Source organism: Acanthopagrus latus, chromosome 3 (genome assembly GCF_904848185.1).
Source record: "Acanthopagrus latus isolate v.2019 chromosome 3, fAcaLat1.1, whole genome shotgun sequence".
Lineage (NCBI taxonomy): Eukaryota > Metazoa > Chordata > Actinopteri > Spariformes > Sparidae > Acanthopagrus > Acanthopagrus latus.
Window position 1 is genome coordinate 5,002,673 of NC_051041.1, and position 19,668 is coordinate 5,022,340.

General features: G+C 41.0%; 2 protein-coding genes across 4 annotated transcripts; one reads left to right on the forward strand and one right to left on the reverse strand.

The window, feature by feature from the left end:
• Window positions 1–17: 17 nt before the first annotated feature.
• Window positions 18–7,448, reverse strand: LOC119016504 (lysine-specific histone demethylase 1B). Its single transcript, XM_037092344.1, has 21 exons — window positions 7,433–7,448; window positions 6,998–7,140; window positions 6,139–6,260; window positions 5,956–6,045; window positions 5,743–5,854; window positions 5,534–5,647; window positions 5,403–5,441; window positions 5,069–5,261; window positions 4,785–4,969; window positions 4,509–4,679; window positions 4,339–4,413; window positions 4,121–4,255; window positions 3,731–3,902; window positions 3,506–3,633; window positions 3,080–3,211; window positions 2,882–2,956; window positions 2,640–2,756; window positions 2,385–2,510; window positions 1,879–2,001; window positions 1,415–1,567; window positions 18–1,137 (listed from the first exon to the last, which is right to left on the reverse strand). The coding sequence occupies exons 1-21, from the start codon at window positions 7,446–7,448 to the stop codon at window positions 1,054–1,056; spliced, it is 2,505 nt and encodes an 834-aa protein (XP_036948239.1). The 3' UTR covers window positions 18–1,053.
• Window positions 7,449–7,650: 202 nt separating this feature from the next.
• On the forward strand, window positions 7,651–16,739 carry LOC119016502 (cilia- and flagella-associated protein 69-like). 3 transcript variants are annotated; one of them, XM_037092342.1, is made up of 23 exons: window positions 7,651–8,106; window positions 8,877–8,936; window positions 9,026–9,091; window positions 9,454–9,563; window positions 9,660–9,736; window positions 10,233–10,403; window positions 10,863–11,015; window positions 11,244–11,421; window positions 11,656–11,767; window positions 11,888–11,936; window positions 12,045–12,166; window positions 12,250–12,481; window positions 12,670–12,828; window positions 12,927–13,042; window positions 13,228–13,346; window positions 13,649–13,730; window positions 13,830–14,022; window positions 14,224–14,361; window positions 14,555–14,631; window positions 14,921–15,118; window positions 15,539–15,625; window positions 15,729–15,800; window positions 16,238–16,739. In XM_037092342.1, the coding sequence occupies exons 1-23, from the start codon at window positions 8,026–8,028 to the stop codon at window positions 16,400–16,402; spliced, it is 2,817 nt and encodes a 938-aa protein (XP_036948237.1). In that variant the 5' UTR covers window positions 7,651–8,025; the 3' UTR covers window positions 16,403–16,739. The 3 variants fall into 3 exon arrangements, 2 of the variants coding, with proteins under 2 accessions (XP_036948237.1, XP_036948238.1); XM_037092343.1 differs by having other exon boundaries at window positions 7,652–8,106; window positions 10,233–10,331; XR_005074178.1 differs by lacking the exon at window positions 16,238–16,739 and having other exon boundaries at window positions 14,921–15,108; window positions 15,729–15,784.
• Window positions 16,740–19,668: the final 2,929 nt, after the last annotated feature.

Genomic DNA, 19,668 nt, shown 5'->3' on the forward strand with positions numbered 1-19,668 from the left:
CATTCACAAGTCGTGAGTATGGCAGTTGAAAGCTCAGTTTATTACACACACAAGATAAATATTCAAACACTGTAATGTTGAACAAACAGGACATGATCATGTAGATGTACTGATCCAGACAGTGATATGAGGACCGACATGTAAAGCTTAATTAATTAACATTAATCAAACAAAGTGAGGACATTGTTGTGCTGTTCCCCAACCCCGAACATCAGGAACTTCACTGTAATTCAAGAGGTTGGCTGTGTTATTTCATTATTTTTCCCAACCATCTTCATAATCGTTCGATCATTATTTTCTCAGTTCATTTTCTGCTTTGTGATGTTGGTGATGTATTGATCATATCCCTGAGACAGTAAGGGGAGGACTGAACTTGTCATACACGTGAACTATTCATTTCTTTTTAAATCAAATGGTGATTTTAAATCAAAAGTGCTATCACAGAATTACTCTTACTATATATCTAACCTTTTATCGATTTCTCTTTACCGTTTATACCAACACATAAATCACATATATTACAATGCAAGGTCATTAGGGTTGTATGAAATATTGGTGAATGACTCTCAAAAAAATATTTATAGTCCTTGGAGATTAAATCTTACTCAGTTGAATTCATGATTAAATGACTGAGAGTTTACCAATGTTTCATGCACCCTAACCTGAAAATCCAAAATGATATTTTCATCACCGAAGTGCTACATACACCATTCAATAAACTCAAATTTAAGATATCACCATCCTGCTCTCAGACCCAGGCTTTGCCTATAATTATTTTGCATCTTGTAACCAACAATTTTCCAGCTTGATTTCTGATATAAATAAAAAGCACTTTAGCTTCTTTTATGTTAAATGTCAAGAGCCAGGCACTGCAGAGCGCTACTTGACCCCATGGAAATGGTGTCATGTAAATCAGACGAATCACAGTACAACGCAATATCATTTTAACCGGAGCATTTTAGGTCACGCAGTCCAAGGTGTATAACGGTCTGTTGCTCAGTTCAGTCCGTGTGTCCATGCTGGTGTTTTTAAGTGCTCTGGAACTGTTAGAGTTTACATAGCAGCCATCTTGCTGGCCTCTCTGACCCCACTCAGGTAGGCTCCTGTCACAGTTTGAGGGAAGTGTCTGTTGGTGGCCTGGTAACAAAAAAAAAACATCAATAAACAGCAAAAAATCTGAAATATTTAAGATGGAGGGTGATACAAATATCTGACGTAAGTAAGTTGACTGCTGTGATCAAATTTGATGAAACACAAGTAATTCAGTTTGACAACAAAATTCTAACTCGATGTGCAATTTTTCCTCTGAAATAAGGGAACCAGATGCACTCAGCTTGTGGTGCTAGATATATGCATGCTTCCACCTTTCCGGTGGTAAAACACATTTGATAAAAATGGTAAAAACCACCGTTACCTCTCCTGCAAAGAAGACTTTTCCCTGCACGTCTTCAGCGAGGATGTCATAGGCCTCTCCACTTCCTCCCGTCTTCACAAAGCTGTAGGACATCTGGGACCACATGTCTTTGCTCCAATGTGTCACAAAGAAATCCACTGGCTCTGGGACCTCCTACAAAGGATGACCAACAGTTAATGACAATTAAAGGTAATGATGGACAACAAATGGAAATTCAATGGTTACAATCTGTTCTATTAATTTCTCCACTGCAAGAACCATTTTAGAAAGTAAGTTGTGATGGTGAAGGAAGTATCAACTATCAAATTAACCTAAAAATGTGCTTATAGCTCCTCATTTAGTTGAGTTTCCAGGATTTATTGTTGTACTGTTCCTAATTCATCAAGTTACCCTAAATAAAATGTGTAAGTAACTCTCAAAATTTCAGTCCAAGGTGTCACAAACGTGAAGTGTGACAGCTTTACCTGTTCTTTGAAAAGCTCTCGCAGGACCTTCAAGCACTCCTCCACCACCACCTTGTCCTCCATGTCCCGGACAGAAGGTACAGCTTCACCAGTGATAACAGACATGAGGACAGCCTGCTTCCCCTACACACACACGCACACACACGCACACGCACACGCACACACACACACACACACACACACTGATGTGAGGTCAAATATAATCTATATGAAACTTCCTTCTCTTCTTAATATTATACTTTATTTTATTGTATCTTCTGGTTTCTTGTTATGATGCAGATGGCATTTAAATGTTCTTCTGTTAATCAAATAATAAATACATTGTTCTAGTAAACAGTCCAGCAGTTTAACACCGATAGCTAAAGCTCCAGTGTGTATGGTTTGAGGAGATCTATTGGATTAAATGGAGAATTACACTCATTATATATTATTAAGAGAATTATTACCTGAAACTAAGCATTGTTCTGTTACTGCGTGGATACAAATGAGAATAATAAAAAACAAACCTGTGGCTCCATGTCATAGAAGACACTGAACATTCCTCTCTTGTCAGGACTCGGTGGTATGTGACCAAAGTAGTCGGCCCCTTGGATTTTGTTGTCCCAGAATCTGTACGGGAACTGAAGAGCAATCTGAGGGAAGTTTTCAGATCATATTAATCACCTCAGTATCTGACAGAATAGTGATACTTGGATCTTACAGATAGAATTTAGTGGCCTGTAGTTCTTTAAAACCATGAGTTACACATTAACAGTTAATACCTTCTCTATGATACCAGCTCCCAGACTGTGGATTGCTTTCAGTTTCCTTTCAGGAAGTGGAGGGTTGAACTGGATGAAGTTCTTCTGGAGTAAAGTCAGTGGGACTGTAACAAGAACCTGAAAAGAGGGAAGGATGTTAAACCGCAACAATATTAATCCATCAAAATCAGCACTGAATACATCCAACATGCTCTGAAAATTATAGTTTTGAAATAATAACAAAAGTTTAACAATGTTTTTACCTTCTGTGCCGTCCACTGGGACCCGTTGGAAGAGGTAACTTTGACAACATCACCTGAGTAATCAATGGACTGAACCTAGAATAAAAGATTTTTAAAAATGTGCACCTGATTTTTAAAAACATGGTTTATTTATGTTGTATACAACGTAGTGTAACAAAGGTCAAACAAGCTGAACCATTCAAAGATTGGGTTACTAACCGAGCACTTCATGCGGATGTCGAGGCCCTCGGCCAGTTTGTGGAGTAACACAGAGTAGCCCTTTGTGAGTAAAGTGTGGTCTCCTGAGAACTGCGCAAAAAATTCATTGTGGTCCCAGGATCTTGCTGATACCTGCAAACAAACAAACAAACAAACAAAAAAAGAACTTGAGAATAACTATCAAATACAATATCTCCAGAAACCCTTAAAAAAAAGAAATTGCACAATTTTTTGATCTGTTGAATTAAGAGAAACTTTGTAAAACGCCGTCTCTGACAAATTCTCAATCATTTGGGACTTCTTGGAAATTTGGCAAATGTTACACATTTAGTTTGTTTCTGTGATGTTTGTACAATAACAGTGTGTAACCAGTGCTTCTATGGTGAATGTTTTCCTGATTCTACGGGGACAGACAGAAATGTAGACCTGGTCTAACGTGCTTCCACAGGCGTACTCCAGGTTGCTGAGATGAAACTGAAGCACTTTCTCCTCCAAATCACTAAACTGGATTCCAGACTCCTGAAGAAAGTTCTTCTTCACCTCCTGAACTTTTTCTGTGGGGATAAAATAAAAAATAGTTGGTTCCATTTCTTAAAAGGGGCCTAACTGAACTTCAGTGAACATCACACTTAAAACAACGCTCTTCAGCACCTCTCAGCGGTGTGTCCTGGCTCTGAGACTTGTCCTTCCTCCATTCTGACACCACGTCCAGGATGGCGTTGAAGTGGAAGTCCATGCGCTTGTCGATGGCTGGGTCAGTGACCTGCCCGCCTTCCTGAAAGAGGTCACATCGCTCTCCAAGCTTGTGCATCTTGATGCCCATCTTCAACAGAACAGTGAGGAGTCAAATTAGAAGAAAACAGGTCTTGGTGTGAACAATGAAACTTCACATAGAGTAAACTGAGTAAATAACGACTGATGAATTTTCATGTTTGGATGAAATGCTCCATTAAGACATTGTGTGTGTGTGTGTTACCATTTGGCAGGTGAAAAACACACACACTAAAGATAACTTCTATGCAGATTTTACAAAATTCTTACCTGTTCACACATGAGGGCGATGGGGTTGTTTACGCAGCCGTTGACGATTTGAGCTCCTCGCCCTACAGTGACACCCAGAGAAGTATCATCCCACACACGACCTCCGATTCTCTCCCTCGCCTCAAGCACCACCACCTGTAGACCAGTGAAAATGAAGAATGTACAGTTGCAACACTGTGACCAGCAAACAATATTAGACAGCAGGTGACAAACATTACCTGGGTGCCGAAGTTTTGCAGCTGTCGTGCAGCAGCCAGACCTGAAGCCCCGGCACCGATGATGATGACATTCTTCTGTAAAAATGATGAAATGCAGACGGAAACTGTAACGCTTAACCAAAGAAATGTGTACCGTTGTGTCATGATGAAGTAAAGATGAGGAAACTCACAGCGCAGTATCTCTCAGGGAGCAGAGGCCGTTTCACAGCCAGCACACCGGTGTTGATGAGACCCTTCCTGGTCATGAACTGAAGCACTCGGTCCATCTCCTGCACGCAGCGCACACGCACCAAACCCCGGACGATGATGTTCAGAGCACACTTCTGGGAGGTCAGCACCTCCTTTAGAGAAACAAGAAAGACTGCTCATTGTTTTGAAGTTGTAGTCTTATTATTCCTTCTCTTGTCATGAGGAGAAGATGTGATATTGACAGATCTGCAGTGTACCTTGCAATTCTTGTTCCAGGAGGCCAGAATGAGGTTACGCAGAGCTAAATACATGGTGGGATCGCGGGAGAATTCTGGAAACTCGTAAAGCTCATCCAGCTCCATCATATCCGGCCGCACACACAGAGCCTTACCACACTCATTGGGCTGGTAGAAGGGCTGGAAGTACGGACACAGGCCTGGAACTGAGGAATAAAATCATGACAACCTCATTACTACACAGTTTAGACTGATATGGTGCATTATTCCCACATAGTCCCATTTCTCTCTGTACGCAGACTTACTTTGTGGCTGGATGGCTCTGCAGTGATCGGCCCTCAGCTCAGTCAGAGACACGTTGCTGGGAGAGCCTGATGGACTCATCCCCACACAGTCGGGGTAGTACGCAGCGAGGAAGGGGCTGGCTGGACTCTCTTTGAACAGTGGTGGCAAAATCAACATTGAATGCCACCAGCTGTCAGTCACCTCGGCCACTCTCTGTGAAAAAGGGAAACGACATGAGATTGAAGTGGATGCAAATCATTGTTGCGTCTTTAATGCAATACTATACTACACTGAAGGTTTATTTTGGAAAATGCTATTTATACAGGCATCAACAAGTTAACAACACCATCTTACCAGATCCTCTGGTTGGGAGCACTGGTCTGGACCCTCAGTCTGCGGGAGAGACCAGGAAAAATGTAATTACAAAGATAAGAAAGAGAAATTTCACTGTTCACTGGCTGATCATCTTTCTATTTCCTGTTTACTTTGATGTTGTTGAACTTCATTCCGCAGCGGTACGATGCAGCGAGGGAAGCAGTGAGTTGGATCTCCTTAGTCAGCTGACGCCACTTCCTGCAGTCCGGTTTAGTACACTGAACCTGAAAGGAACCATATCACAATCAACAACAATGACAGAATTATAATAACCACATTCAGCTGTTTAACAGGAACCAGGAAGGCTGCCTGCGCTCACCCAGAACGGCAGCTGCTGATCTGCCATGAAAGCTTTTAGACTGGGCTCACTCTTCCCGTTACTAGTCCAGGTCTTCTTCCACGCAGCGAAGGTCTCGTAGCCGTCTTTGTGACTGCCAGCAGAAAAAGAAGAATGAGATCTTACCGCCTTGAATATAGTGGCACAAACAGTTCTTTATTAATGTTGTGTGAGTGGCTGTTCGGTCAACATTACCTTCTGTAGTAGTGGTCAAAGCATTCGTTGCAAAAATGCTCACCACATGACAGGTGATACCAGCGAGATGTGTATCCATTTTTAGCACACCTAAGGAGGAAAAATCAGGTCCATCAAAACAATCAGTATCTGACAAAAGAGTGAGTTACGATCTGGTTCCTATCACACGGAGAGACGTGCTACCTTTCAGATGCGCTTGCGAAACAAACTGGGTATGTGGCAGAGCATCCAGCCTTCTCACACTTTCTGTACTTTTTCTCGGACTGGTCGTCCTCCTCCTCTGTGTCTGTGGCTTTTCTCTTGCTCTACAGGAGAAGAGTGAGGAAAACGATGCCACTGAGTTCATCTTCATATATACAGCAGATTTAAATTAGTTATGCATAGATCCATTAAGCTCAATCAGTATCAAGTGTCATCGAAAATGTTTGGCCGCATGTGTTGTCTATCATACCGATTCTTCTTGTGCTATAGTGATGGACTTCTATGTATTGTGTCATTTTAAGTAGTGTATTTGATGTTCTGTGTCTTTTTTATTTACCTACCCCTCAATAAAATAAGCAAATTAGCTGCTAGCCAAATCTGGTGCAATTAATGTTAATTGTGTGCCATCCTTGTACATTTAAGAATAAAAAAGAAAAAATACAGAAGCAGAAGCAAGGAGTGAAAGGAAATAATAAAATATGAAATACAAAAATGGCATGTTTATGACACAAAGACAAATTCCAACAAGGACACTGCAACTTCAGAGGAAATACAGACGGTTGGGAAGTTGTCAGCAAAGCAGTAGAAGGGGAAGTTGTGTTTTAAGGACAATGTGACCTCAATCAGAGCTAAAAAGGTGCATTTTTCAACTGATATATTTGATCAACAATTGGACACACACACACACACACACACACACACACACACACAAACAGAGATACTAATAAATGGAAAGCTACTGAATATCAATCTGTCCCTTTAAAAAAAAATGAGACCCAAAAGGAAAACTACAGAAGATGAGGGCTGCAGCCAGAGGTTGAATGGTCATGCTGCAGTTTACCTGTCCAGGTGGAGGGTTGTTGGTGCGCTTCACCCGCACGTTGATCTGTCTCCCAGAGGAGCGCAGGGTCTGTCCGTCCCCCGGTGAGTCCCCGGAGCTCCTCTTCTTGGCTCGCCGAGCACCAGAGGCATTCCCTGAATAGTCTGAACAGCCATAACACAGCTTTAACAGCGGAAGACACAACAAGGCTCAGTTCAAATGGGGCCTCTGTTGTGGCTGGTGAGGCTCTTTGAGACAGATAACGTGACGTTCAGGTGAATCCTACTGACAGAGCTAATTAAAAACGGAGCAAAACGAATGAAACACGAGATTAAATATGAAGGAATAGCAGGTGGGACAGTTGTGCACGTTAGCAGGCTCTTTAAACACCAAAACAATGTCCGCCTGTCACATTTAGCATGTAGCAGGCACTAGCAGCGCGTTATGAACACTGACCTGCATCCGACAACATGACGGACTGCGGTGTTTCCTCAAAACCAGCGCTTTATTGACGTCCAGTGACTTTCACAGGCGGTTTGTGAATGTTGTGCTCCCCTCCCTCTTATTGTTGTGGGGGGAATCAATGCGCTGTTGTTGCCAGAATACCACTTCCTGTTTTAAAGAGGAAATGGGCGTTTCGTTCGAGACGCGATCTGAACCCCGCCGCTCGCCGTACTACACGGTAGCCATAGCAACTGCAGTACGCTGTCAGACTCGGGCAACACAAGAGGAGAGAAAGAGGGAGATGATGGACGACTAACGTTAAAGAGGGGATTTAATCTCGGTTTTGTTCGAAGAAAACAACTCTGGTTCAGGTTAAGGTTCCGTCAGAGCTAACACACCGAGTTTAGAAAGTAAACTTGGACCTTAAAACATCTATAAGTCACTTCTTTTGACCTTAACTAGCGTAAAAACAACCGGGACCAAAAATATTTCGTGAGGCAAAAAAATAAAAATAAAAAAAAACAAAAAAAAACAATTGAAGCGACGATGTTTGCCTTTGTGGCCAAAGTTAGAAGGTGAAGCAAGAAGTTAAATCAAATTTCCAAATGGATTCGGGCAAAGCTGTGCACAGAAGAAAACCGGACATTCCTGTGATCAGACCGAGAGCATCAGATGAGAACCAGCAGGTAAACACTGTCTTTACCACACACTCATGTTACTGAAATGTCTCCTCTAATTCTCAGCTTATAAGTGTTTCTATTCATTTGTCTCTATCTCTTATGACGATAATAATCCATGAGCTTTGAAAAACTGAGTGTAAAACGTGTATTAATGTTGTCAGTGATTTATTTCAATTGAATAAATCTATTATTTCATGAAAGGCTGCATTACCAACTGCTCCAAGAGACCTCAAATGGTTCATAATCAAAGTATTTTTAAATGTATATTTTATTTTCAGACATTTATTATTCTGGGTTTTGTTAAATATGCACACATGTGATTCAGTATCCATTGAATAGGGAATAGGATGTCATCATGTGTTGGTTTATGAGTCCCTGTCATAAGGAGGAACCTTATGTAAAGAGAAATCAACAAAAATGTGGAAAAACAACTTATCTTACAATGTTAAAGTAGGGAGAAAAAAATCTATTAACCAGAAGTTAATGTGGTATATTCTGTGCTGAGACACGTCCTCCCTCCAAGTCTTATGGAAATATGTTTGGTTGTTTTTGTGTAATCCTGCTGACAAACCAACCAACCAACCAACAAACAAACAAGCAAACATACCTGGTGATTACCTTAATTACCATATGGAGCAAGCACATTATCCCAGAAACTACCAAAAAACTTTTAAGGATTTAAGACAGTGTTGGATATGGATGATGTATTTATTCTGATATACTTAATGCATTCTGTCCCAAAAGAGGAGTTGTTATAGTCACACTATGTCCCACAGGTCAGCGCTAAAAGGCTTGAACTCAGTATAGTGATTCGTCTTCTCGAGGATCCGTTAACAGTAAGTTGATTTTTAACATCATCAGACTTTTTTTCTGTTTTTAGTTCTATTATATGTAATTATAATGTATGATATGTTTTTTATCAAAGGCTGACTTGAAGGAGAGGCACCTTTTCATACTGAAGAAACTCCTAAAGAGAAACCAAATTGGCTTTGTATCCTTTGTTCTAGATTTAGTCTTATGACATATATGTGTGATGACGGAGTGCCTTAACTTTTCCGAATAAATCTCTCTCAGGTGACACTCTGCAGCAAACTGTCAAGTTTTCCTCATTACCGTCCCCTGGTACAGAGACAGAAATAGATTTGCTCTCGAGCAACAGGAACACAGAGCCAGCGTCGTTCCCAAGGCTCTAATTTACCGCTGCGTCGCTGTGTCTGTCAGCATTTTCCCTTTTCAGAAATAACCTCCATCATGATAACTCTTTGCCCCATCACTTCTCCTCCCTCACTGGGATTTCTCTCTGCAAAAGCAAACACTTTGCCAAAATGTCAGAACTTCTTAAATTATTTCAAGCTTTTGAAGGAGCTGAAAGGCATCGCCAAGATTCTGAATATCTGCGCTGAGAAAGTGAGGGATCACCCTGAATATGTGCCCATTTTGTGTGAGGCACTTAACATTTGTAGGTAAGAAACTCAAATATTTCAAACCTGCATGAAAAAGTTATGTTTTTTTTTCTCTTGTGAACATTAACATTTGAACACTGTTTGTTTTAATCGCAGCCTCCCCTTCCTGAAGGAGAAAGCATCTGATGAGCTGACCTACGCCCAGGATGTCATAGAGTTCCTCTCTCACATGGGTACACAGATCAGATCAGACTACGAATAACATTTACATTAAATTGCAGCCACTAATTTAGATTTTTCAATATTTTATGAAAAATAATCAGCATGCAACATGTAAGACTCAAAGCAAATAAAGGGCAGAGTAACTGCTAACTGTTACTAACCACAGCTACTTTGAGCTCAGTTAGCAGCACAGCTAGCAGTCCAGACTGTGAGCTTAGAGCAGCAAGGAAATAGTGACATTCACGTTTGTTATACTCCCTCATCTGACTTCCTCCTTCACTGCTGTAATAGTTAACATGGCCACTAGAGGTCACCACCATACAGGGCTTAATAACCTGCTTTCACTACCAATCTATGCTTTGTTATTCACGTAATTTTACTTTATTTTTTGATTTACATTGCTCCAAACTGGTTTGGTATTTTTGTGGTGCGTTACAGAAGGAGGCAGTTTCTTCAGACAAGAGTAATGATGGCGAGTGACCCTGGCAGATGTGTTTCTGTTGACAGGATGTCTGATGAGGGTGTCAGATGCTGAAGTGAGACAGCAGATAGTTGCGTCTGTCAAATCGTTCTACAGCTGTGTGGCGCCTAAACAGCTGCTCGACGGTACGGACCCTCTCTTCAAGACAAAGCCACGGACTTTCTCCTCTGACAACCGATTTTCTAGACTTTCACTAAGTGAGGCTCTCTCTCTCATGGCTTCTGTGGTGGCATGCTTGTGCTTTGGTTTCTTTTCTTTCTCTTGTTTTATTCTTTCTTTTTTTCTCTTTCTTATTATTCATTCTAAGATTATACTCTGTTTCTGTGTTACTGTTTTTGTATGGAATAAACAAGATATAACATTTCAGTTTAGCAATTGTTGTTAATGTATTCATGCTAAGCTAAGCTAACTGGCTCCTGGCATTAGCTGAACATTTAGTGTAAATGCATGACAGTTGTAGGCTATGGATCTTATGCAGAATTATTTTTCATAACTCATGCTACTTGAGAAGGAATCAGGGTTTAATGTTTTGTTGTATTTCTGTTTCTTCACTTGTATTCTTCTACTCTTTAGTTTGTCTCTTGAAGATTATACCTTACATCCACAAATGTGGCCTATTTTGTTATTATTGTCCTCTTTTAAATGTGTTTCTGCAGGGCTCCAGCCAGCCTCTCCAGGCTACAGGCTGCAGCTGCTGGAGCGCAGCGACCTGCCTCAGACGTTGCTCCTCTCCATGGCTGCTCTGGAGAACCAGCCCGCCATCAGGCTGCAGCTCCTGCAGACACTTCAGATCCTCTCCAGCTCCTCTGGTCAGTAACTGGGTTTGTCAGACATGTCAATCCAACAGATGACCTCCTTCATTACATAAAGTAGCCAGCTCTCAAGAGCATAAATAAGCTCATTACAAAATAACAATCAGAGACGTTCAATCAAAACTGGGATTTTAAGTGTCCTTGTGTCAATGTCAGCAGGTCAATGGGCTGTTTTTATCACTAATAACGCCTCTTTAATCACATTTCTGTTTCATTTAACCACAGATTTAAACTGTGTCTTAATACTGAATGCACGAGGAGCAGAGATGATCTGTCTCCACATGAACGAACCCGACCCGTCTGGCCAGGTCCTGTTCCGTTCCTCCGAGATCCTCTGGAACCTGCTGGAGAGAGGCAACAAGGAGGAGGTGACGGCTCAGCTCAGCAGCATGGAGTGTGTCCTGTACGTGTCTCCTGTGGCTTCACCATGTTTTCATGTGTTGCTGATGGAAAGAGTGCTTGAGGGAAAAGCAAAAAAATAAAAGCATTTCAGAGTTTCTGAAATATATAAACTTAAAAATCTAGAGGATGTTTTATGAGACAAGACTATATCACCTTCAGTCCTCTAAAAAATTGTGCTCTCATTATGTACAGATCGATAATAGCGATCTTTCCTTTTTGTTTATTTGTATTTTAGATCTCTAAAAGAAGCATTTTTCACCAGTTTGGGACACTCAGACCACCAACTCACAAATGAGCTGCTTGTGATCGTAGCTCTCATCGCTGAAAATCCCAGCTCTCTGCTTATTGTGAGTGCAGGTTCATTCATGTTATGATGGAAACATATCGCAACTGATCATTTTTCTCTGTATATTTAGAAAGTGTGCAAATCTAAAATTTTCTTGACATCATCTTTTTTTTATTTTCAGGAGAGTTCGTTTGCCAAAGATCTCGTTGTTCTCGCCACATTTCCAGAGTGTGAGGCCACTTTTTGCTCAAGAGTTTTAGTTTCACTCTTACATCTGAATGATTTATGAGTACGGCAGCACCTTCTATTATAACAAAATTGCCTGACTTATATTTTAGTGAAAACTGTGAACCCTTTGGTGCACAACCTCAAGCTCAACTTCAGTACCGAAGACTTGAAAATGAAGAAGCTGCTGTTGAACCTGTTGGTTTTGCTGTCGGGGGAATTTGCTGCGCTGCAGGTCAATCACACACTCAGTTTCTCTGTAACTGTTCTGGGTCTAAACATCACGATTCTAACACCCTGAATGTTTTCCTCTCCCAGCTTTTTGAAGAGGAAAGAGTAATACCAGCTCTGCTGACGCTCATGAAGCCTCCTACAGCCTCATCTGAGCGTCGGTCAGGTTCAGGTCGCTGGTCCTCGGCCCAGCAGGAGGAGCTGCAGCTGCAGGCGCTGACCATCCTGGCCACCATCGCTCCGCTCATGTTGGAAGAATACGTGTCCTGTCAGGGAATCGCATGTCTGCTGCTCCTGCTGGACTGGTGCGTCAGGAAAGGTGAGGACGCACCGAAACATTATGAGAGACAAATTAAAGACTGAAGAGACTCTATCATGTGTCTGAAATGTCAGAGGTCAAACACCGACATTCATGTGTCCTGTCAGAGTGCCCTTGAGCAAAACAGAGTCCTGGTTCACTCACTTTTTTTTCCACAATTGCTGGTTTTATTTTGTCCTTTTGTGCAGATGCTCTCTTTGGTCACAGCTCCCATGGTACAGGAGGAAGAGGCAGTAAAACCGCTCAGATGTTTCACTGTATCAGAGTTCTGAGATCTGTGACGTCTTCATGTGTGGACTCAGTCAACCAGGACCTTTGTGATCAAGGAGTCATCAACCAGCTCTTGGGTAAGTTAACTTTCACGTCACAAGGAGCGAAATCCCAGCAGAAACATTTTACCCCATGTACGTGTTCATTTATAGAAAGACCTGTCGTCTCTTCTCAGGGATTTTGATGCAGATGGAAGCGAGTCCTGACGAAGAGGATGTCATCACCCTGGAGATAAAGTTGGACATTCAACTGATACTTTCACTGCTGTGTGAGAGTGACATGCACAGAAAGGTGAAGCTGCAGTTATGACCCCGATAAAAGCACTTTGTAATCTGTTTACTGTTCCCGTAAAACAGCTAAACTTTAGTTTGACCGAAATCTATTTCATCTCATGCTCGGATCAGAAACTGAAGTTTTCAATTAGAGTTACAACTTACGTAACAACAGGTGTAAGTGACAGTTATGTTGTACTGCAGGAGCTGTTTGGATCCGAGGGAGTTGAGATGGTGCTTCACTTCCTGAGAAAAGGTTCCGACAGGTTCTACAGCGGTCTGGGACACAACAAGCTCATCCTGTCCACAGTCGACTGCGTGTGGTCAGTTCAGCTAAAACTCAGCTCACTTTGAAAATTGCTAAGTTAATTTATTATTATTTATTATATGGAAACATCCCATCAATTGGTATATTTTACACAAGCCACATCCAAAATCCACATGCCAATTTCAAAGACACATTGATGTCCTGATGTGGTTTCAGAAATCAGATTTTAACATGAGTTGGCTGCATTCAGGAATTTAACTGGGCGCAGAGGTCATGTCTTTTGTGTTTTTTAATTGATAAAGATAAGGACACTCACTGATTTCCCACAGTTGAGAGAGTCTGTCCATGTCCTTTCAGGTCCTGCATTGTGGGCTGCTACACCACAGAGGATTTCTTCCTGGCTAAAGAGGGAGTGTCTCTTCTGTTGGACTTACTCAGTGTAAGTATCAGACTGATTCTAAGAGCATAACTGAAGTTACTGCGTCCATATGCATTTAAACGTTAAGTACAGATATGAGACTTTATCTCTCGCTGACAGTCGAGCCCCGGATGCGTTCACTGCAACATCCTCGCCACCCTGCTGGAGTTATGTGACAACCCCAACGCTCTGCCTCACGTCGTGAGCTGGAGGGACGGCAGAGGTCAGACGGCTCCTGGACTCCTGCTGCAGCTGTGGAGGGAGGAGGAGGAGGAGCTGCAGGTCAGCCGAAACCAACACGGAGGGATCGCAGGTCAGTGGCAATATGACATTTTATTTTGGCACTTTCAGTCCTCTATAGTCTTCCTCCATCTTATATTCACTGATTAATCCTCTAGGTAGAACCTGGGTTTTTATTGAAGCTACAGTGCTGCTCCATTTTGTTTTTCACAAATTGTCTCATATTGAAACATATTTTTGTCTTATATTCTGCTGTTCAACTTTTGACTTTAAGATCCCCAGAGGCCCCTCCTCAGTCTTCACCAGCAGCACGACACCAAACTGTCGTTTCCTGCTGACGTACCGAGTCAAGCAGTGCTGGAGTTATCAGAGAACCTGCGGGCAAAGATTTACTCCATCCTCTGCAAAATTGGTAAAGCAGTTATTAAAGAATTATAAATTGCAGTAAATATGTTGTTTATAGGAACAATACATAAACGTGTGAATATATAGATGATGCTATTTTTATTATGTAACCTAGCTGCTGCAAACTAAGACACCATGAAGACATCATGAACTTGTAAAACTATAAACTTTAAAGAATAAATCAATTGGTGCTTTTGCAGGTTTTCATGATCTTCCTGGACTGTCAGCAAAACATTATGTGACCCTGAGCATTGTGAGGAGATATCTGGACTTCAAGGTAAAAAATCTGTTTGTTAAGAAAAGAAAAGTACCAAATATAAAAATAGTAACTGTACCAAATTCCATAAGGATTTTTGTCAGTTTTACACTATCAGCATTATGAGGTAGATGTTGAAATAACGAGCAAGTTAAAATTTGAGCTAAAAAGAGTTACCTTTAACTTTAAGCCTTACCAGGAATGAAGTACAGATAACATCCAGGTAATTGTATTTTAAGCAGCATGCAAAGACTTTTGTTTGAGATGACACAAAGAAACAGAGACAGTATAAACGCTGAGGTGTCTTTAGGTCGGTGAGGTGTGGGAAGAGATCAGCGGGGAGCTGAGTTTGGACGGCGTGAGACCGATCTCTCCTGATGAGGAGGCTCTGAGCACCATCTGTAAGATCACGGAGGACACAGCGAGAAGGGTCGCAGCAGAGCAAAACAGCATCTTAGAGCAACGGGAGAAAGAGGAACTCGGCGAGGAGGAGCTCATGTACGCAGAGGTGCCGAGAATTGTGCCAGTCTTGACAATAAGAAAACTTTCTTCACCTGCCAAACCTTTTTTCTCTCCTCAGTTTTCACAGATGAAAAAAATTAATGATTGCAAATGGAACACCAGGTTTTTTTTTAGTTATTCGCTTCTAAGGCCTTCCATGGCTGGCAGTAAAAAGTGATTAATCTCCTTTCTTATTTACTACCATAGACATTTGAAAGAAAGAAAAATCTGGCATGTGTCCCAGAATCGTCCGTCAGTTCCTTATTTTCAGGCAGATCCAAACTCAACTCTTTTAAAGCCTACATTAAAATAAATGTAATAGAGCTTTGATAGTGTGTAAATTTCATTGAAACTGTTTCTGTGACTTGACATCATTTTTTATCGTCATGTGCACTCTGAGTGTTTTCTTTGCATCTTTGTGTTGCAGATGAAGTCTCACTGGAGGCAGCAGGAGCTCATGGCAAAGTCGTGGGACAGCTACGTTTCCAGGACTTCAAACTATGAGATCCTGAAGGTTGTGTCTTTATCATCTGCAGATATATAAACGATAACAAACAAGTGGTTTGAATAATGTGTTTTTAATTTTAGTCACTACAACTAACTTTTTTTGTGTACAGGAAGTGAAAGCGCAGAGGGAATCAACCAGACCCAAACCAAAGCCTGAAGGCACTGCTGTTCATCCAACAGAGGTCTCTCACAAACACAACATTTATATGACTCCAGAGGTTTTTAATATCAAGTATTGCACTGCTTACTGCTAATAAACTGGCTACAGGAGGTTAAACTTCACATTAAACATGGACAGAAGCAACTAGACGATGATGCCAAATGATAAAAGCAGAGATGCAACCAAAACATTTAGTCGAGAGGTGGAATATACCAGTCTTTTCGCACAATTTAATATGGGGAAAATGTCTGTTTATGTCACAGAACACCAAACTGAGGAAGCAGTCTTTATCCAGGAAGTGATTATTGCCAATGAGCTTGGACAAATGATTCTTCTTGAGGCTACAAGTGAAACCACTTTAGATGTGTCTGCTAAGTGCTTTGACATTTGCGCTGTGCAGAACTACAAGCAGACGCACTCACGGCTGACAACCTGCTGTGTTTTCCCCTGTTGTTTCAGCATTTCATCGGGCAGGTCATAGCTGCAGAGAGCACAGACGCTCAGGGCTCTGCAGGACTGAAGCTGATGCTGACCAGAGCTCCCATCAAGACTGCAGGTCAGGACGCAGTGGGAGCCACAACTCAGGACCCAGAATACTTCAGCACCGTATCTGTTAAAGACTGATGTCGGCACAGACTCTCGTTTAATAACTTTATTATTTTATCGTATAGATTTTAATGTACATGCAACACAACTGTGCAACATTTTAACACGTTTATCACAAACAGTTGATTTTTAAAGAGAGCCAATTCATTCGCAGCGTCTGTAGAGATTATTGTTTGTTTAATTTGAATGCAGACATGAGGTCACTCGATGTGCACAATCAGCATCTTGTAGTCTGGTCCTCCTCCTCATGTAGACAAACACGCACACTGTAGTAAACCGACTGGCAACTCACATGTCTTCTCATAGCAACTGTTCAAATTCCTACATTAAATAAACAAAACAACTTATAACCAAATTTTTTTTTTCTGATGGAAGATTTAGTTCACAAAAAAAGTCATTCAAGAATTTCATTTGATAACTTTTTGTCCACAACATTCGTTCATAGCTCACCAAAACAGACACAGAGGCAGAATAACAAAATAAAGAAAGACAAGAGAATTGAGTTTTATGATCAGCGAGAGAGAAAAGGCGGGAAAACAGACAAAAACTTTAATGTTGCAATGTTTTTCTATATTTTCATTAATTTCTCAGAAAATAACTCATGGACTTTGATGCAGGTGTATTCAGGTGGCTGGTGTCTATGAGTGAAATCGAAGCAGATCCAAACAAAAATCAGAATCTTGAGGATTTAGAAATGTTGGCTTGACGGATTAAAGCAGAGTGTTTGGCCTTGGTGGAGGTATGCACTCTCCTGTGCTCTATGCTAGTGTAAGATCATCTTAAATACCCTGTTTAAATATGTTTCTATGCATTAATACTTTATTGGTTTATGTAACCAACTGAGCCACATGAACAGTGAGACCCTGAACAATCAATGTTGCATCATGGAAACTGTTACCTTGTGTAACATCATAATGACAACCGTTAAATTACTTGAACATTAAATGTAGTCCGGTTATGTCCAGTGAAAGTGAGTCCTGGTGTCTGAAGGTCCATTCAGGACAGTTTTTACAAAGTGTTTTCTCTTTTGTGTTTTCGGGTTACGTAAGTCGCTGCAGCGCGTTAACACACATGTTCCCTCAAGCGTGCAACATGCTGCACAGAGCCACTTCTCCTGCTTCTTCCCTCCCCTGGCTCTCACCCATTTCACTGGCTGGATGACCAAATCATCTCTGACAGGCCGAGGCTTTTCATGCAGCTCTGTGAGTGTGTGTTGAGCCCGTTGAGCCCGTTGGACGGGGATGTTCACAGCGCACAAAAGAGCAGGGACACACAGGAGCCTCTTCAGTACGACAGGCTGCCACTGTTTGTTCAGGCTTCACATGCTGTCCGTCTGTCTGAGCCGCTGCAGCCATCGATGAAGGCGGAGGTCAGGGTGGGTGCTGCTTTTTGGATCAACTCCCCCAGGACCTGTCAACTTCAAACTGTGAGACTTTGTTTTACCCCAAAAACTGCTATTTAATTATTTGGTACAAGAAATGTATAGTTTATTGATGTTTTATATATTTCAAATCAAATACATTGATATAATTGATGATTTTAAGGTAGTGGAAGTTTCTGGTTTGGACAGTGAGATGTTTTTCCAACAACCTTCGTTTGAGTGAAGCTGTAACGACTTTGTTGTGTGTAAGAATGATGTAACAAATAACTCTATTGGCTGAATACAGAGGGATGAAAACTTTATCTAATGGTGTTTTACTCAGGACAGTAGATTCAAAATGCAACTTTGGGGTGTTTAAAATATTTGAGAAGTACTGATTAAAATATTACTTGGAAAAGAAAGAATGAGACGTTACTTTTCTAAAAAAAAATTCTAAATTAATTTGAAGTCTGGAAAGAAAGTTTCCTTTAATGTTGATCAATAAAGGCAGTGTGGTGAAAAGTACCTAAGAGTCACACTTGAGTTAAAGTTATCATGTTGAATTATTACTTTAAAGTGGAAGTCATTCATACGAACAGTCCTTGAGTAAAAGTATCTGATATTAAATGTGAATAAAATCTGAGTAGATCATTCTTGCTGATTATTAGATCCAGTATTCAGCATTTTTCTGATCGTCTGAATCAGTGATTTTTCTCTTTTTAATCCGATGTAAATAGAATAAGTGCACTCATTTGGCTCTAATGCAGCATGTTATCTGATAGGTAACCAGTATCGTAAGTTGTTAAACTAATGTAGTGAGTGAAAAAGTACAATATTTGCCTCCAACATGCTGTGGAGTGGCTGTATAAAGTAGCAGAAAGAGGAAATGCTGAAGTAAAGTACCTCAAAATTACACACTAGTAGGTAAAGTACTGAGTCGGGTATTTTAAAAACCACTTCCAAGATGATAAATTGTTTGACTTTACCTAAACTAAATACTGAGCAGTTTAACCTCATTTACAAATAAATAGAAATATCACATTTAATAACTTTAAATTATTTGAGAAGAGATTTTAACTGTATTAAAAATAGAGGTTACATGTAGAAAGAAACCACAAACAGGAACACCTCCTTCAGAACTTTTTTCAGAGGAGAAAATGCAGAAAAAAAATACTGATGGATCACAATTTTCAGAATCTTCCCGCGTGGTAAACTTGAGTTGGGTTGTTGAGAGTCTTTCTTCTCCTACAGGAAGTTTATTGGCTCGTCTGAGAAGCTCCAGCAGCAGAAATGATCATCAGACTTGGAAGACTGACGCCAGGATACTTCCGTCTCCTCCAGGTGGGTCTCCACATACTGAGAGCTCAGATTTATTACCTCTGTCTTTATGTTTAATTCACTGATCTGCATGCTTCAAACATTTTCTTCCAAATGCATAGTTGGACATATTTTGTCCCTCTGCAGTTGAGACAGATGCATTACAATAATTCACTCTGATGCAGAGAGCACAGATAAATCAATCCAGTGGGTGAAAGTTACTGTTTGTCTTTTTATGTTATTGCTTTAAATTGAGGGAGGACAGCGATCGACGACGGGCTGATGAATATTTCACAGAGAGCTGATGCAGCTCGTCTCAGGAGGTCACATTACATAACCTGTTCAGACTCCACCTCACAGCTCGCGTTGGGTGCAAAAGGATGTTGATGCAGGATGGGAAATGTTACGAACAGTCAGGGAGTGAAGAGTTGACATGGACCGCCATCGGACGCTCCTATCTGAGGGTTAAATCTGCTCATCAATATAGAATATGAGGATTAGGGTTAGTAAATATTGATGGTAGTCTGGACCAAAGTTTTGAAAGTACTGACGAGGCCATACATGTTGTGTGGCTAACCAAGAAACTATAATGGTATTCTGTAGAATG

Bases quoted from the DNA above. Each gene is read 5' to 3' on its own strand.
- LOC119016502 (XM_037092342.1), top strand. From the start codon at position 8,026: ATGGATTCGGGCAAAGCTGTGCACAGAAGAAAACCGGACATTCCTGTG. The intron at 12,482-12,669 runs GTGAGGACGCAC...CCTTTTGTGCAG, and splicing joins GGACTGGTGCGTCAGGAAAG to ATGCTCTCTTTGGTCACAGC. The intron at 13,347-13,648 runs GTCAGTTCAGCT...ATGTCCTTTCAG, and splicing joins TCCACAGTCGACTGCGTGTG to GTCCTGCATTGTGGGCTGCT.
- LOC119016504 (XM_037092344.1), bottom strand. The intron at 5,648-5,742 runs GTGAGCGCAGGC...GGTTCCTTTCAG, and splicing joins ATCAGCAGCTGCCGTTCTGG to GTTCAGTGTACTAAACCGGA. The intron at 4,970-5,068 runs GTAAGTCTGCGT...TTTATTCCTCAG, and splicing joins CAGAGCCATCCAGCCACAAA to TTCCAGGCCTGTGTCCGTAC.